The sequence below is a fragment of the Typopeltis vanoorti genome, chromosome 13, assembly GCF_054136105.1.
Source record: "Typopeltis vanoorti isolate ZY-2024b chromosome 13, IOZ_Tvanoo_1.0, whole genome shotgun sequence".
NCBI lineage: Eukaryota > Metazoa > Arthropoda > Arachnida > Uropygi > Thelyphonidae > Typopeltis > Typopeltis vanoorti.
Window position 1 is genome coordinate 70,250,451 of NC_143561.1, and position 17,832 is coordinate 70,268,282.

Sequence of the window (17,832 nt, forward strand, 5' to 3'; positions counted from 1 at the left end):
ACTTGGTAACCCTAATATACATTATTCCCAAGGTAAAAAAATCTATTTACACACACACACACACACACACACACACACACACACACACACACACACACACACACACACACACACACACACACACACACACACACACACACACACGTGTATGTGTGTGTATGTATATATATATATTTATTATTTTTTATTTATTTATTTATTTGGTTTATTTTATATCTCATCATCATCATCATCAAATTCCTGCCATGTACCCTCAAGGGGTGTACAGGATATGACAGTACTACATGAAAAAATTACATCATTACTAACTTCCTATCTACAATTTTCCTCCAAATCAGTCTGTTACTTGTCAAGACTCCAACATTATCAGATCTTATATTTCTATCGTCTAAGGCACTTTGTACCGTATCAATCCACCTATATCTTGGTCTTCCTCTGGGTCGTTTTCCTGCCAACCTGGCAGAGAACACTTGTTTTGCTAATCTTTCCTCTCCCATTCTATTTAAGTGACCATACCATCTGAGATTAGCTCTGCTAACGCATTCCTGGATGCTGACAATGTCAAGTTCTTTCCTAATATCCTCATTTTTAATATGATATTGCCATTGATGCCATCTGTTCACGCCTCTAATCTTTCTCAGGACTCTCATATCTGCGGTCTCTAGTCTTTGGTCAAGTGTTTTACTTCTGACCCAGCTCTCAGATCCATAAGTTAAAATTGGTTTGAACACAGTCTTGTATACAGCTAATTTAGTGTTCCGACTAATTTCTTTCTTATTCCATATGAATTTATTCAATTGACTTCCCACGATACCAGCTTTGCTGATTCTGTTGTCTATTTCTATATTTAGTTTACCATCTTCAGTAAAAATTGTGCCTAAGTAGCTGAAATGTTTTACTTGTTCCACAGGTTCTCCATTCACAACACAGTTGACATTTTCAATGATTCTGCCTATTTTCATTGTCTTTGTCTTTTTATTGCTGACCTTCATACCATATCTATTCCAACAGCTATTCAATTTAGTCAGAGAATCTTGCAGACTTGTAGCGGATTTATTTAGAAGTATAACATCATCCGCATAAAGCAAAGAGCTGACATTAACATCTCCAATTTTGATATCAGGTTTAATACCACATTCCTTCATAATGTGATCCATATAGATAATGAATAACAGAGGGGATAATGTACATCCTTGTCTCACACCAGATTTAACATTAAACCATCTTCCTGTACTTCCTTCAATTCTAACTGCTGACTCCCAACTCAAATAAAGACTAAGTATTGCTTGATATAATGCCCCATTGACACCATATGACTGCAGCGTATTGAATAGCTTCTCTCTTGGCACCTTGTCATATGCCTTTTCCAAATCGACAAAACTTAAATACAGATCTTTGTTATATTCCCATGCTTTCTCGACTATTTGTCGTAAAGTGAAGATCTGATCCTGACAGCCTCTATTTGGCCTGAATCCAGCCTGTTCTTCACCAAGCTTTTCTTCCACAATTCTTCTCAATCGTTTCTCAAGTATACTTGCATAGATCTTGCCAGGAACACTCAGTAGGGAAATACCTCTGTAATTCTCACATTCAGTTTTATTTCCCTTTTTATATATGGGTACTATGAGAGCTCTACTCCAATCATCGGGAATTCGTCCCTCTGTCCAGGCTTTCTGAACTATGCAGTGCAGCCACTGTAAGACTCTTATACCACCATACTTCAGCATTTCTGGTCGAATATCATCTACTCCTGCTGCCTTTCCACATTTCAAGCCTTTGATGGCTTTTTCTACTTCAAGTATGGATATGTATTCCTGCCTGCATGCCTGATCAGTGTTTTTTATCACTGTGCTGTCATCACTGCTTGTTTCATTTAGCAGTTTTTCAAAGTAATTACTCCATACTTCAAGGATATCTTTTTCTCCTGTTTTCATTTCACCTTTATCATCTCTAATTCCTTTTACAGCACTCTTTCCTCCATTCCTAAGCTTCTTCAACAACCTCCAGAATATTTTGCCACCTTCTTGATATTTATTTTCTATATTCTTGCCAAAGTCCTCCCATGACTTTTGTTTAGCTAGTTTTACACACTGTTTAGCTTTCTTACATTTGTCTCTGTATTCTGTAAGAATAAAAGCTGACTTATTTGCCAGGAACTTTTGATATGCTTTCTTCTTTTCCTTCACTGCCTCTTTAACTTCCTGTGTCCACCAGGGAGTTCTGATTTTTTTATCCTTGCACACAACCTCACCACATGCCTCTCTGGCAGAATCAATCAATGTTTCCTTCAGAGTTTGCCACTGAATCTCCAAGGTTTGATTCCTGTTCTCAAACTCTTTCATTTTCTTTTCAATAATATTTCTATATTTTAGTCTGCAGTTCACATCTGAGAGCTGCTCAACTTTTATTCGCTTTAAAACTTTCTTACATGTTATTCTTTTCAATATGAAATTCAATTTTATCCTGCTCAGGACTAAATAGTGATCACTTCCAATTTCAAATCCTCTGTACACTCTGGTGTCCTGCACCAGGGAGAAAACATCACTATTAACAATAACATAGTCAATGAGACTTTTCTTATTCCTAGCCTCTTCTCTCCATGTGAATTTGTGCACATTTTTATGTTGGAACATGGTGTTAGTAATAACCAGTCCATGTCCTGAGCAGAAATCCAACAGATATTTGCCATTATTATTAGCTTTGCTCTTTTCTCCAAATTTTCCCAAAATATTTTTGTATGTCTCACAATCATTTCCTACTCTACTATTTAGATCCCCAACAAGGACCAACTTTTCCTTTTTCATTGTGTCAGTTGCTTTTTCTAAAGCATCAAAAAATTCCTCCACTTCTACCTTAGTAGAACCTTCTGTGGGACCATAGGCACAAATAAGTCTCATTGTCCAGTTCCCCATTCTCATATTTGCCCACATTACTCTACTTGAGACTGACTGCCATTCAAGAAGATTAGCCTCGTATTTTGTGTTGAATACTATGGCTACTCCTTCTTTTCCTTGATTGTCATTGCCTGAATATAACATTTTGTATTTATTGCTCAGAAAGATCTCACCAGTTTTGGTCTATTTTGTTTCAGTCACCCCTATTATGTCGATCTGGTACTTATCTAATTCCTCAGCTAGCTCCATTTCTTTGCCATTCAGGCTTCTTACGTTGATAGTACCGATCTTTAACTCTGGTGATGTTGAGTTGGGGTTTGTTTTCAGATTTGTTCCAGTAGCTGACTTTTCGCTGTTCGCCCTGGTTCCCTGGCGAAAACAACGGGGGCCTTGTTTAACCGGCGACGCCCCAGCCGGCATGAAATTTTGTCATGTTGTACCATCATTTTTTATTTTGGTTTAACCAATAAGAATACAATTTGGTCGGCTAAATCCCAAATTGCCAGCCCATCCTCGTTCGTTCAGTATCAAAGTAGATACCCAACAGGGTGCACCACGAGAAGGTGAGGATTGGACATTAGGTTAGAAGCCCTGGTCGGTTCTCCGCATTCCTTTAAAGGCTATGTGGAGGTCTCCTCTCAGTTATACAGCTTTGACCCTTAAACACCCCTATTTTATATCTTTGTATACTAATGACCAAATTAAAACAGTGTTTTAGCCATTACATTTTTACTGGACCTTGACAAAAGTTATTAATTATTAAGAGAGACCTCCAGGGAGTCAGGGACTCATCAAGAGAGGCTATATGCTACATGCACCAGCTATTATACTTATTCTTGAATTCATTAACATTGTTTGTACTCATAACATCCAAATGCAATCCATTCCAATCATGCACCACTCTATGAGAGAAAAATCTAGCCCTCAATCCCTTCTTAGCACCATTCATTCTTAGCTTCCAAGGATGTCCTTTTGTCATTTCCTGCATATCGGCTGCATTCCTAATTACCTTACCTATCTTTGCGTCATCAGCAAAATAGCTGTATGCCGCTTGTCAAATCCTTCCTAATATCAGTGGATCGATCAGTGATCCTTGTGGTGCACCACTGGTTACCTTAAATCTTGCAGACTCACATCCCCATATACCACGTTTTGATATCTATCAGTCAGTGGTATACATCCAAACACACAAATATGTGTTTGGATAAAATCCAAAATATCATGGTGTATCCGTTCTCCCTGTCTAGTTCAATGGTAACATTGTCATAGAATGTGAGCAAGTTGCTAAAACATGATCTTCCCTTAGTAAAACCATGTTGCTTATTGCAAAGTAGAGATTCACTGTCAACCCATTTCTGAATACAAGCCCTAACCAATTTTTTCCAAAATCTTCACCACCACTCCTGAGATATTAATTGGTCGATATTTGAATACATCGGTCTTTGCACCACCCTTATGCAATGAAATTATCATGCATTCTTTCCATTCCTGTGGAATCTTCCCTGTTCTGAGACTCATATAAACAGCCTGGTCAAAGGAATAGACAGTTCAGCTGAATACACTTTTACAGTGGTGGCTCGTGGCTTGAAATCGTGGGAGTGCTGCAACTTTCAAAATATACATACGCTGTAAGTACAGTGGATACGTGTTTGGATAAAATATCAAAATTATGAATAAAAATTTTTAAAAAAAATTAAACATGAAACAATATTGTTTATTATCGATAAAATTATAGTTTGATATAATTCAAAATTATTTAAAAATAAAATCCATTATCATAACCTCAATAATGTTCTAAATAAAAACTATAGCAAATGTTATGTCTTTAATTGTAGCGTCCAAATATTTAAAGAGATGGAGTAAACACGATAAGCACCACGAACACTACTGCTGGCGCAAACTGCATATAAACAACAGTGCTGCATTACGTTAATAGCTCACATCTCACTATAACGTGCATATGCTTGTGTGTAGCAATATGACACTGTGGTAAACACAGTGTTGCTAGCGTCCTTTGCCCTCCTAAGTGCTACAAGATGGATTTTTATTATTTTTTATACAAAATAAGAGAATTGTATAGGATTGTTGATGATAAAATTAAATATTACAAGCAAATATAAATAAATTAATAAATATATTTATTTATCGAGAAAATTTGGGGGTGCTGCAGTTCCACAGTTATGCACGAGCCACCCCTGCTCTTTTAGCACGTGCTGATATTCCATCAGTCCCTATTGCTGAATTCTTATTCAGTTTGTGCATTAGCTGTAATATCTCATCCTCATACATCTGAATTTCTTCATTCAGTGAAGGTAGCAGTGAGCTCAATGTCACGTACACCAGGTTGATAGCTTTTAGCAAATTGGGCACTCGTTAGTTGAACAACCTCTTCTGCATCTGTAACCCTTATTCTGTCTGCATTTAGAAGAATTATTCTTTCATATTCATTCTTTCTTTTACTTGCAGCATATCGATAGAATTCTTGTGGGTTGTGTTTAGCACACAGAGCTAGTTTCTTTTCATACTCAGACTTTGCTTTCCGTACAACAGATGTGACTATTCTCGCCTGCTGGTTATAATTTTCATAATGCACATCATCCTTATGCATCGGTATTCCTTCCACATCATCCTTTTCTTATGGATCTCTTGCTTAATAAGATTACACATCCATTTGACTCCTACCCTATTTATTCTTTGAACTCTTGGGACACACTGTGATATTGCATCATTTAATTATTGTTTAAATGCTTCCCATCCATCAGCTGGTCCCATTCCACTGAACTCGGTATACTCCTTGGTTGGTCATAATTTCCTGCTTTGTAGTTCAGCAATGTAACTTTTTCTGAATGGAACATTCATAAACTTAGTCACTTCCCAAGTGAGTACCGCATGATCGTTGTCACCAATTGGAGGCAGAATAATTACATCTTAACTGAAATGCTCTCTTACACTATAATCAAATCTAACACTCTTTGACCTAGAGCTCCTTCTGTCACATGCTGCTTATTTTTCAGACATGAACAGCCCTTGATGGGGGAAATTAAACACAAGGTGTGTCATTTAGAGAAGTAGAAATGTTAGAAGAGTATGTAAACTGTCTTAGGTTTTTAAAAAGGTGTAGAAACATTGAAAATTCCTAAATTTTTAATTTTCAATCAAGCTTTTCATTCAGAGAGAGAGCCCAATACTGATACCATAAAGCTTCTGTCACTCTTTTGCAAAAAAAAAAGTGTTCACTCCACATGCTGTGCCATCAGTTAAGTTGATTCACTATGTTTAGATTTGCATTGTATGTTTAAATGCTGACAAATTTCAAAGTGTGGGTCTTGTTCCACCTTCCACTATCTAAAAGAATTTCTATTATTTATACTACAATGGCTGGTTAACATATATGTTGCATTTGTTATGCATACATTTATATTTTTTTTTCGCTCTGAAGAAGCTACACAGTTTGTGGTGAAACCAGTTGGTTTATTTTATATCTTTGTTTACTAACAACCAAATAAAAACTCAGTTTTTTAGTAATTAAACTAGCATTATATTAAAATGATAATCAGCTGTCTTCTTTAAGTTCTAATTAACATGTAAGTTTTATTTAGAAGGGGGGGGGAGGAATTCTTTTAGGTAAAACACTTACAAATTTTTGTTTGGCTTGCTTCATCAGTAGATAACACAGTGTAGTGTAGTGTGTGTGTTGAATTGCAAGTTTAGTTTTCTTAGAGAAAAAATCAGGGCAGAAACTGATCATCTATTCAGATGAGCATAATCAAAAATTGTAAAATCTGACAATTATGTTATTATCTCTATTATGTCTAAAATCCTTTTTCGATTACATATTATACTCATTACATTTCATTTTCCAAGAATGATAAATGATATCAAAAACAACAACTTAAAAGTAGTCGTCAATTAATATATATATATATATTTCTTCATTTCAGATGAAAACACAACGAAATAAGCAAAGCAAATAATCAATGGATTAATTTGAAACAGTGAGAACTATGTGATGTTATACATGAAACCACACAGAGGTATAACTGTGGAAACTGTTAGTAATTGTAATTTACCCATTGTTGGCATTTTGCCTTGTAATTAACTTAACATTTTCACCACTAATGATGGCCTGTTAATATTCAGGTTGAAATACATGGCTTTCATATAAATACTATTTACTCATTTCCTTGTGTTTTCTTGTGAATTAAAGAAACCTCATGGCACAAGTATCTCTCAAAGAACAAGTTATATATATGCGTGTGTGTGTGTGTGTGTGTGTGCGCGCGCGCGCGCTTATAAACATATGTATGTATCTTGTAGACATATTAAAAAAAGAAAAAAAAGGAAGAATTAAATTGAAAAGATGAGACAGCTCAAAAGATCCAGCAGTTGGTAACCAAATTTTTCTTATGAGGGAATGGTAAGGGGATCTTATGGTATAGATATGTGACATTTTGCAACTCATAGCAGGTGGAGGTAGAACTTGGGGTCTCAGTCTCAGTTTGGCTTCCCAGAAGAGCCTCTGTAATAATAATAATAATTTAACATCTGCAATTTCTCCACATCCTTTGTGGATGCACTACACATTCCTCTTTTAATACAGAATTTGTTAAAAGGTTGTCAAGAACTGCTGTTTTGCAGTTCTTGACAACCTTTGTATTTCCTGCAAATCTGTAAATTGTGTTCAGAAACTCTAATGTAATGTTCATAAATATATGTTTCTGATTTCTATTCATTGTCCCTCACCCATTTGCTACATATTCATTAGTCTGTCATATATTATTAACTTGGAGGCAGAGGGTGCAGAAATGTTGTTTCTTAAGCCATCAAAATATAGTATGTTGAAATGTGCTCCATTCATAATTTCCAATATGTGAATATTCAACTTACTTAAATATATTAATCGATTACATGAAAAATCCTAAAATGATCATTAGCAGTGATATTTGTTCATTTAGGTAACTAAGAGCATTATGAATATTTTTATTTCTGAATGTCATTTAAAATAAAATATATATATTAATTTGTATTTATAATAATTTTTTTTTAGGATTTTGACTTGTGTATTACTTGTTATGATAAGGAGGATCACCCACATAAAATGGAAAAATTAGGATTAGATTTGGATGATGGATCCTCAACAAATGATCAGAAACAAACAAATCCACAAGAATCTAGGCGACTGTCCATTCAAAGATGTATTCAGTCCCTTGTTCATGCATGTCAGTGCAGAGATGCCAACTGCCGCTTGCCTAGTTGTCAGAAAATGAAGAGGGTAGTTCAACATGCCAAGTGTTGTAAGCGTAAAACCAATGGTGGTTGTCCAATATGCAAACAGCTTATAGCATTATGCTGCTATCATGCCAAACACTGTCAGGTAAAGATAACTTTTGCTTCACTCTTGAGAATAACTGTACTTTCACTATAACAAACTTCCATAGCGTCCTGACCAAAAATTAACTATATCTCAAATGCTCAATTTCTCCCAAGGAGAACATGGGTTTTCTACAAATAAGTCTACTCTCATTACAAACCCACAGGACTCGCAGGAATAATTTATTATATGTGGATAGTTTGCTACAGTGAATATTGTCCAGCTTTTTTTTTTTATTTAAGTATATAAATGAAATTTAATATTAAATAAGAATCTAGTAATAATGAAACTTAATTGTATTTAACAGTCATTGCATTCTGTTCACCTTAAATGTACACATCAGGTAAATTATTATGGAGATCAGTTAACCAAGAATTGGAGGCCTTTATGTGAAAAATTTGGTGTACAAATTCTTGTATTTACAATGTATGCAGATCCTACCCATGAAAAGTTATAAACTTATAGTACATTAGTACCGTGGGTGGACTGAGTTAGACATCCCACATTACTTCTAAAGAGTAAATTTACATAGAACTTTTTCACCCCACTTCAGGATTTTGATAAAGTAGGATGTTAGGGTTACACTGGGCATCATCCAAAGATATTCACAAAGTGTGTTGGGGTGGGGGGGAGAGAGAACTTGTCTCAGGAAGCAAAAATTAAACTTATGTTAAATATGAACAAAACCAGAAATAAAAATTAACCCCTTCTTGTATGTAAGACAATGATAATTTTTTATTTTTTTTACTAAATAATTTAAGGAAATTACAACGTAAACTAGGATATACATTAAAATAAATTTTAATATATTTCAATTTTCAGCAACATCGCGTTGCCATTTTCAAGGAACTTAAGTTGTAATTTCCTTAAATTATTTAGTAAAAAATGCATAACCAACGTCTAATCCTTTCCACAAGAACAATGATAATTGTGTGGTATTGTTGTTCTTTCAGTTTAGTTTTATCTCTTGTTAAAGTTTAGTCTTGTGTCACTCAAGATGCAATCTAAGCCTTTTTTTTTTTTAAGTTTATTGTATCAAAATAACTTGTAATGGTAAAAGTAGTTCAAATGATTCTTGTTATAAGATAAAATGTGTGTGGCATTCTGGAACAAACATCGCATGTGAATGTGGTCATTTAGAAGTTTTCCTTTTATTTTATTTGGCTAATAAGATAGAACCTTTGTAAATATTCTGAAGCTTCCTAACTGAATGGTATAAAGTTAAACATTCATGCATTCCCTTAAATAAAAAAGGAAGTGTTAAGGAACTATAGAAATTTAATGTGCTGTTAGAATTTGTGTCATGTTTGACCTCATTTTCTCTAAACTTTGAGTATGCATTTTACTTAAGCCTCTCCCGAGTTTGTAAACTTCTTTGGAATTGTTGGAAGAGTGTATGTGTTTTTTGTCAGATTTTTTTTCCAGATTTGCACAGTAGGATTTGAACTCGGAGCCTTGGTCAAAAAAAACCAGCATGCATAATTGCAAATAAATAATTAATCACTTGATATGTACTACGTAATTCTTGTATTGACATTTGCATTCAAGTTTTATCATCATTATCATAATATGATAATGATGATAAAATTTTAATATGATATTGCCATTGATACCATCTGTTCGTGCCCCTAATCTTTCTCAGGACTCTCGTGCCTGCAGTCTCTAGTCTTTGGTCAAGTGGTTTACTTCTGACCCAGCTCTCAGATCCATAAGTTAAAACTGGTTTGAATACTGTCTTGTATACAGCTAATTTAGTGTTTCGACTAATTTCTCTCTTATTCCATATGAATTTATTCAGTTGACTTTCTACCATACCAGTGTTTTGTTGATTCTGTTGTCTATTTCCATATTTAATTTACCATCTTCACTAAAAATCGTGCCAAGTAGCTGAAATGTTTTACTTGTTCCGCAGGTTCTCCATTCACAACGCAGTTGACGTTTTCAGTTCTCCTGCCTATATTCATTATCCTTGTCTTGTTATTGCTGACCTTATCTATATATATCTATCCTTATCTATATAAATGTTGTAATACCATATCTATTACAACATTTATTCAATTTAGCCAGGGAATCTTGCAGACTTGTAGGAGATTTATTTAGAAGTATAACATCATCTGCCTAAAGCAAAGAGCTGACATTAACATCTCCAATTTTAATATCAGGTTTAATACCACTTTCCTTCATAATTTGCTCCATATAGATAATGAATAACAGAGGGAAAAATGTACATCCTTGTCTGACACCAGATTTAACATTAAACCATCTTCCTTTAATTCCTTCAATTTTAACTGCTGACTTACAACTCAAATAAAGACTAAGTATTGCTTGATATAATGCTCCACTGACACCATACAACTGTAGTGTTTTGGAATAGCTTCTGTCTTGGCACCTTGTCGTATGCCTTTTCAGATCTACAAAACTTAAATTTTTTGTTATATTCCAATGCTTTCTCGACTATTTGTTGTAAAGTGAAGATCTGATCCTGACGGCCTCTATTTGGCCTGAATCCAGCTTGTTCTTCACCAAGCTTTTCTTCCACAATTCTTCTCAACTGTTTCTCACTTATACTTGCATAAATCTTACCAGGGACACACAGTAGGGATATTCCTCTGTAATTCTCACATTCAGGTTGATTTCCCTTTGTATATATGGGTATTATGAGAGCTCTACTCCAATCATTGGGAATTCGTCCCTCTGTCCAGGCCTTCTGAACTATGCAGTGCAGCCACTATAAGACTTTTATACCTCCATACTGCAGCTTTTCTGGTCTAATATCATGTACTCCTGCTGCCTTTCCACATTTCAAGCCTTTGATGGCTTTTTCTACTTCAAGTATAGATATGTATTCATGACTGCATGCCTGGTCAGTGTTTTTTTACCACTGTGCTGTCATTACTGCTTGTTTCATTTAGCAATTTTTCGAAGTAATTACTCCATACTTGAAGAATATCTTTTTCTCCAGTTTTCATGTCACCTTTATCAGAAATGGAGGAAAGTGTGTTGTAAAAGGAATTAGCGACACACTTTCCTCCATTTCTGAGCTTCTTCAACCTCCAGAATATCTTGCCACCCTCTTGATATTTATTTTCTGTGTTCTTACCAAAGTCTTCCCATGACTTTTGTTTAGCTAGTTTTACACAGTGTTTAGCTTTCTTACATTTGTCTCTGTATTCTCTAAGAACACAAGCTGACTTATTTGCCAGGAACTTTTGATATGCTTTCTTCTTTTCCTTCACTGCCGCTTTAACTTTCTGTGTCCACCATTGAGTTCTGATTTTTCTATCCTTGCAGACAACCTCACCACATTAGTTTTAAAATAATAATAAATTATCACTGAATAATTCATTACGATAATCTAGTCTATACTTTTTAGTAGGGAGGGAAGAAAAGCTGTTTTTGATCTGTATCATATTACTGTGTTTACCTCTTCGTGTAAAGGAAGCCAAACACTGAGAAAGGAATAGGCATAATTTTAAAATGATTACTCTGCTGGCATTATTTTTATTAGTGATACTGTTGTTGCTACTGCTGTGATGGTATCATTCCCAAATTTCAGAGGGGGAATTTATATTCTCAATGATTAACACAATGATGACCATAATTTATTCTTTGCTAATATTATATAGGTACTGTTTTTGTTAAAACAATAATATCCACAAAGTAGCTACTGCTGAATTGCAGCCAACCTCCTTTCTTGGTCTTGCATGTGAATTTTTTTTTAATAAAATAGAACTTGTTCTTAAGATGTAAATTAAAACAGTAAAGGAATTAATAGTCACTGAATGATTCGACACATGTCTAGGACATTTGAATGTTTTCTCCTTCTTATTAACCATTATTAACTGGTTATGCTGAAATTCTCAGGAGATCTTAAGCAGCAGATGAAACAATATTATTCCAAAATGGATTGAAAGATATGACCTCCAGAGTGTTCTCCTAACATTCCTACGACAAGAATTTTTATACAGATTTGGTTCAAGGTGAATTACCTACAAATATGTCAGAATTTTCCTCCTGAATAGCTCAAAATTTTCATCATGCAAATGACAAAACCAGCATGAGAACATATAGAGAAATGCATTGAATGATCTATAAAAGGCTTAATCAGATATGTCAAGAACATGGATGTAAGGATTGCAAAATGTGAGAATCTTGAATGAGGTACTTGCCAGTGAACAGAGGATTCCATGTTAGGACTAAACCTCCTTGATACACCCACCCACCCACGCCCCTACTTCCCCTTTATTTCACTTTGATTGGGTTGAAATGTTTTGATCTTAAGCATTGTAAGAAATGAATACATTACAGATTTGATTGATACCACTGATAGAAATGTGTATGGAGAAAGTCATCATAGTTAAAATAGTTGGAAAATGCTTTGAGATTATTTGTCGAGGAGGGAAAGAGAAAAAGTAATGCCTTTGCCATTTTTCAATATTTTCAAATTTGGAAAGCTGTTTTCCAGATTTCAAATGTATTCATTGCTCAGATATAAGATGTACTTGTTAGGGAGTTTCTTAATCAGAACACAGTATGAATGCTTGAAGTTTTTTGTAACGTACTGATTAGTTACAGGTTTCTTACCACAAATACTCTGAACCTATGAAGTTCTAAACAAAAAGAAGTTAATGCATGGACATTTTAAGTTAGTTGCAGAAAATATTTTTGGGCACCCACAAATCTTCAGATTAAGGAAAATCATTTCTTCTATGTTCAAAGCATATCATGACATGGGATGCAAAATATCTCGAAAATACACTTTCTGGACTCTCATCTAGACTTTTTCCCAGAAATCTTGGGTTTGTAAGTGATGAACATGGTGAGAGGTTTCATTGGCAGATAATGGGGATGGAAAGCAAGTATAAGTGGAATTGTGCTATGTTAGCTGATTACCATTGGGGTCTGAAACAGGAAACACCAAGTTCATCTTATAAATGGAAGGCATTAGGACAGTCATTCTAGTTGACTTTCATTCTGCATGTATGATATTATTAATAGTGTTTATATCATAAAAAAAGGTATAAACTTGTTTCTATTGTTACATGATAGGAAAAATTATAAACATGTTTGAAATTAGCATGAGAAATTGAGTGAGAATCATACATAGCTGGAAAGGAAACAAAAAAAAGTTAAAATTTGTCGACAGTGAATTATTAATGAAATGAAAGTGTTAAGATTTCCTGCATAAATATTTGTGAAGAAATGTAATATAAATATTCTGTAATTTTGCATCTATTTATATTTGTATATTTTGTGTGTGTTGTTTTGTTTAATTGTATTCTTAAAAACATACTGAAACATTTTTTTTTTTTTTTCAATTTCAGGAAGCAAAATGCCCAGTGCCATATTGCCTGAACATTAAGCATAAGTTCAGACAGCAACAACTTCAGCAGAGGTTGCAGCAAGCTCAGATTCTCAAACGACGAATTGCCAGCATGGCTACAATGCAAAATCGAGGAATGCCAGGACAAATTCCACAGCCTAGTCCAGGTGCTCCATCAACACCACAGCCTGCATCCAGTCCTCAACAGCATACTTCACCTCACACACCACAACCTGGAATTGGCATGAAACCTACTGTAGGTCCACCTGTTGGAGCTTTGCAGGCTGTACAACAAGTACAAGCTGCAGCTGCTCGTCAACAGGCTCCTCATATTGGATACGGTAAAGGTAACCCAGTAGTAACATCTACTATGCCAGGATCAAATATAGTTGCCACTCCCCCAGTGCAGAAACCTATGGCCCAGATGCCTCCCTCAGTAGCGAACCGCATGCTACAAAATGTAAATAATATTGGGCGTTGGGATGGACAGACTTATCCACAACAAGCTTTAATATCTCAACCCCCACTTCCCCAACAACCTCTTCAACAAGCTCAGCAGTTAGGAACACGTCAGCCTGGACAGATGTTAGTTCCAGGACAAAACTTGCCAGCAGCAGTAAATACACATATGCCCTCTGCAGTTGGACAACCGCATGGACCTTCTAGTTCAACTCCTATGAATATGCAGTGGCCATCCCAGACTATTCAGCAGTTTTTACAGCAGATGAAATCTGCTACATCACCTCAGCAGCAGCAGCAAATGGTACACATTTTGAAAGCTAATCCACAGCTTATGGTAGCACTTATTAAACAAAACAAAGCTCAACAGCAGCAACAGCATCAACAACAACAACAACAGCAGCAGCAACAACAACAACAACAGATGATGCCATCTGGTCAAGGTGCTGTGTTAGGTGGTATGATTCAGCAACAACAGGTTCCACAGATTTCTTCTCAGCAACAACAGCAACAACAACAACAACAGTGGTACCAAAAACAGCAGCAGATGTTAGCTCTGAGGCAGCAACAGTTTTCTCAACCACAAGCTCCAATGTACAGACAGAGGCCACCTCACGCAGTTAGCTTTAATCCACTTCAGCAGAACTTCCAGGACTCTACAACTCAGTATACACAGTATGCCCAGCAGCAGTCACAGATGCTTATATCACCTCAACAAGTTCAGCAGCTAAAACAGATGGCTTCTCCAGGCCATTCACCAATGAGCCCTCAAAGTATTATGGGACATCCTCAGCCACCTGTGCCATCTCCATCATCTCAGCATTTAATGCAAGTCAGATCACCACCACCTTCAGCAACCCATTTAGTGCAAGCTGTAAGGTCTCCACAACCAATACATTCTCCTAGAACTCAACCAACAACTCCCCAACCAATTCCATCTCCACGGCAACAACCAGTGCCGTCACCTCATTATCCTACTCAAACACAGTCACCACATCCTTCATTATCATCAGGACTTCCAGGACCTGATCATTTACCACCTAACAGTGACATAATGCTTACGCAATTATCTAATCCATCTGTGTCTCATAGTAGTTTATCAAGTCAGTTACAAAATCCCATGAGTCAAGATTTAGGACTAGTAAGAGATGAAACAGACCTTAATCAGTTGTCACATCATGAGCAGCTCAATAAATATGTGGAAAACTTATAATTTACAATTGTTATAAATAGTCGAATGAATTTTGAATTTGGTGAAAGAAATTGTGCATATTATTTTGACTGAAAAAATGTGGATTTTCCACAGAAAAGTTTTATTATTCATAATTTTATAAACAGCTTATGAAAATATTGCCTGTCCACAAGAGCATGGTCTCTTGCAGTTGTGACATTTCGGTATGTAATATTTTCTACAGAACAATACATTGTATACTATTAATTCTGTGTTCATCATGCAGAATTTTGTATAGTTTATACTTGACTGTGTTCATTCTTGGGATGATAATTTTTTGACAATCCATGCATTTCCAGTGTGTGGGAAAAATCCTCATAGTATCTGAAACCTGATCTTCAAATGCAAGTCAGTAAACTGTGACTAGGACCATTTTGCAAATTTATCTGGTGAAGAAGCTAAAGACATATCCTGTGACATTATTTTAACTACTTTTAAATTGTGTTCCTTGGCCAGTAACTTATGTTTCCCTCCTTCACCCTTCCCCCCATTTATATATTTATTTTTCTTTCTCTCTTTGCCTGATATGTCCAATTTTTTATATAATTTTTAATAAGCAATAGTGTGCAAAAAATTTTTTGTTATGGAAGCAAAACCCAAGAATCTCAATCATGAAGACCCATGTGAGATAAAGTGTGCATTGTAAAACTCTTGAACATAGTTTGTCATAAATATTCCAAAAAAAAGTGTAATGGACATTGCAACGTGTATGATTTGTTCATTCTTACAGGATCTACTTCCCATTCATTATTGTATATTGATACTTGTAGGATGCTGAAGTTTAAATATGTATTGTACATAATGTACACACTTCACATCTTGAGGTTTGAATAAAGCTAGGAGTGCTAGTAATTACATTTTTCACCATTGTTCTCAGGTGTCCAATGCTGTAAATATTCAAAGCATATGTACATGCATTTTTGTTATTCAAAGCACAGCGACTAGATTTAACTTCCAGAATAAATAGAGCTTTGATTATTGATTTATGAATTTTATTTTTTTTTTAATTTAATTTTTTTTTTTTTCATTGACTGCAGATTTACACCATATTCTGAATATTTAATTCTCAGGCTGTGCAGTTTCCGTAAACATAATTTTATATTTGTTCCTTAGCTTTTATCATTTTATTATTTCTGAAAGATATAAGTTAAACAGAAACTAAATTACTGAAACTGGAATTTTCAATCATTCAGTATGACAAAATGTTCGTATATGAAGCATTTTATATTATTTATTTTATATATTTGCAAGTGATTCCAATATTTGCAGGTAAGTAAGGGATAAAAAAAAAAAAAAGATAACACACAAAAGAGTAAGTGTTTAATTAAAATTTAAAAATTGTTTTTATATCACCAAAACGAAGCCTTATGGCTCTTTTATAATTACTATTATGCATTGACTCAGAATTCATTTAGGAAAAATACAACTCTCTGACTTAAGATTGCTTTAGTATTGAATGAGGGTTTGTTTTGTTCTCTTAAGGTTTCTTAAGTGATGAAAACCAATCCGTTCAAAACAACTGTCAGGGCAGTAAAACTTTTATCAAATGCACTAATAAAAAGCAAGCATATGGATGGATGCCTGGGCAGCACTCATGTATTTTAAGTAGTGCAAGCTAATTCAACTCCAGTGTTAATGATTGTATTCTCATAAGCTCCCCTGTCAAATTTTTGAAACTTTCAAAAATTCTACATACATTTGGGTTTGAAATAAGTTTGGATCTTTAATATTCCCTATTTCTATATATTTTACATTGCTGAAATGAAGCCTTTTGACACTTTCTTTCATAAAGCATGTCAATTTTTTTTTAAATTCTAGAGTTCTCCACATAGCAACCTGCTATGCTTTGTCTGGTATTAGAACATTTGTAGGTATTAACTTCATTTTTGACTAACAGTAATAAGGACTGGGGAATATGGTTTTTGGAAAACTTTCCTTAAAAATTATTCCTGAATAGAAGTATCCTTCTAGGTGAAACAGTACTTACTTTTTATGGAAACCAAACATATCAAAACTAATTTTTGTATTTTACAAAGCAGTTTTATAAATGGATTTATAAAATTGAATTTTTTTGTATATACTGTGTGTTCTGGGTGACTTTAAATTGCAGAAAATAAAAAAAAAACACCTGGGAGAACATATTTTGAGTGTCAAAATTAATAGAAATGCAGAGAACAAACAAAAAAATACCAACTTAAAAATAAACAACAATTGAATATTCCCAAAATCATACTGGCTATAGAATTGAGCAGATTGAGAAAATAGGGTCCTTAAAGTTCAAGGAATAGACCAGTGGTTCTTAACTGGTGTTGCCCGGAACACTTGTGTTCTGCCAATGAAAGATGTCACATGACACAGTTCTGAGTGTAACAACTGAAGACTGCTATGTGCATTGATTTCTAAACCAATAGAATATCGTTTATAGGTCATATGTTTTGTAGGATATATCTGTGCACTGTTTTTTGCACAGAGAATCCCTGGCTTGAAAAACATTACCGGCAATATTAAAACCTGTACTAGACCAAGTTGTAAATATGATAAATTACATCAAGTC

General features: G+C 34.8%; 1 protein-coding gene across 2 annotated transcripts in view; it reads left to right on the forward strand.

Annotated features, from left to right (window-relative positions):
* The window catches only part of LOC150100272 (histone lysine acetyltransferase CREBBP-like), a 345,238-nt gene extending 329,096 nt beyond the window's left edge, over positions 1 to 16,142 (forward strand). For both annotated transcript variants that reach the window (XM_090403052.1, XM_090403053.1), the window contains exons 26-27: positions 7,942 to 8,268; positions 13,590 to 16,142. In XM_090403052.1, coding sequence (XP_090259178.1) covers positions 7,942 to 8,268; positions 13,590 to 15,260 — 1,998 coding nt within the window. In that variant the 3' untranslated portion in view covers positions 15,261 to 16,142. The remainder of the gene's footprint in view (positions 1 to 7,941; positions 8,269 to 13,589) is intronic.
* Positions 16,143 to 17,832: the final 1,690 nt, after the last annotated feature.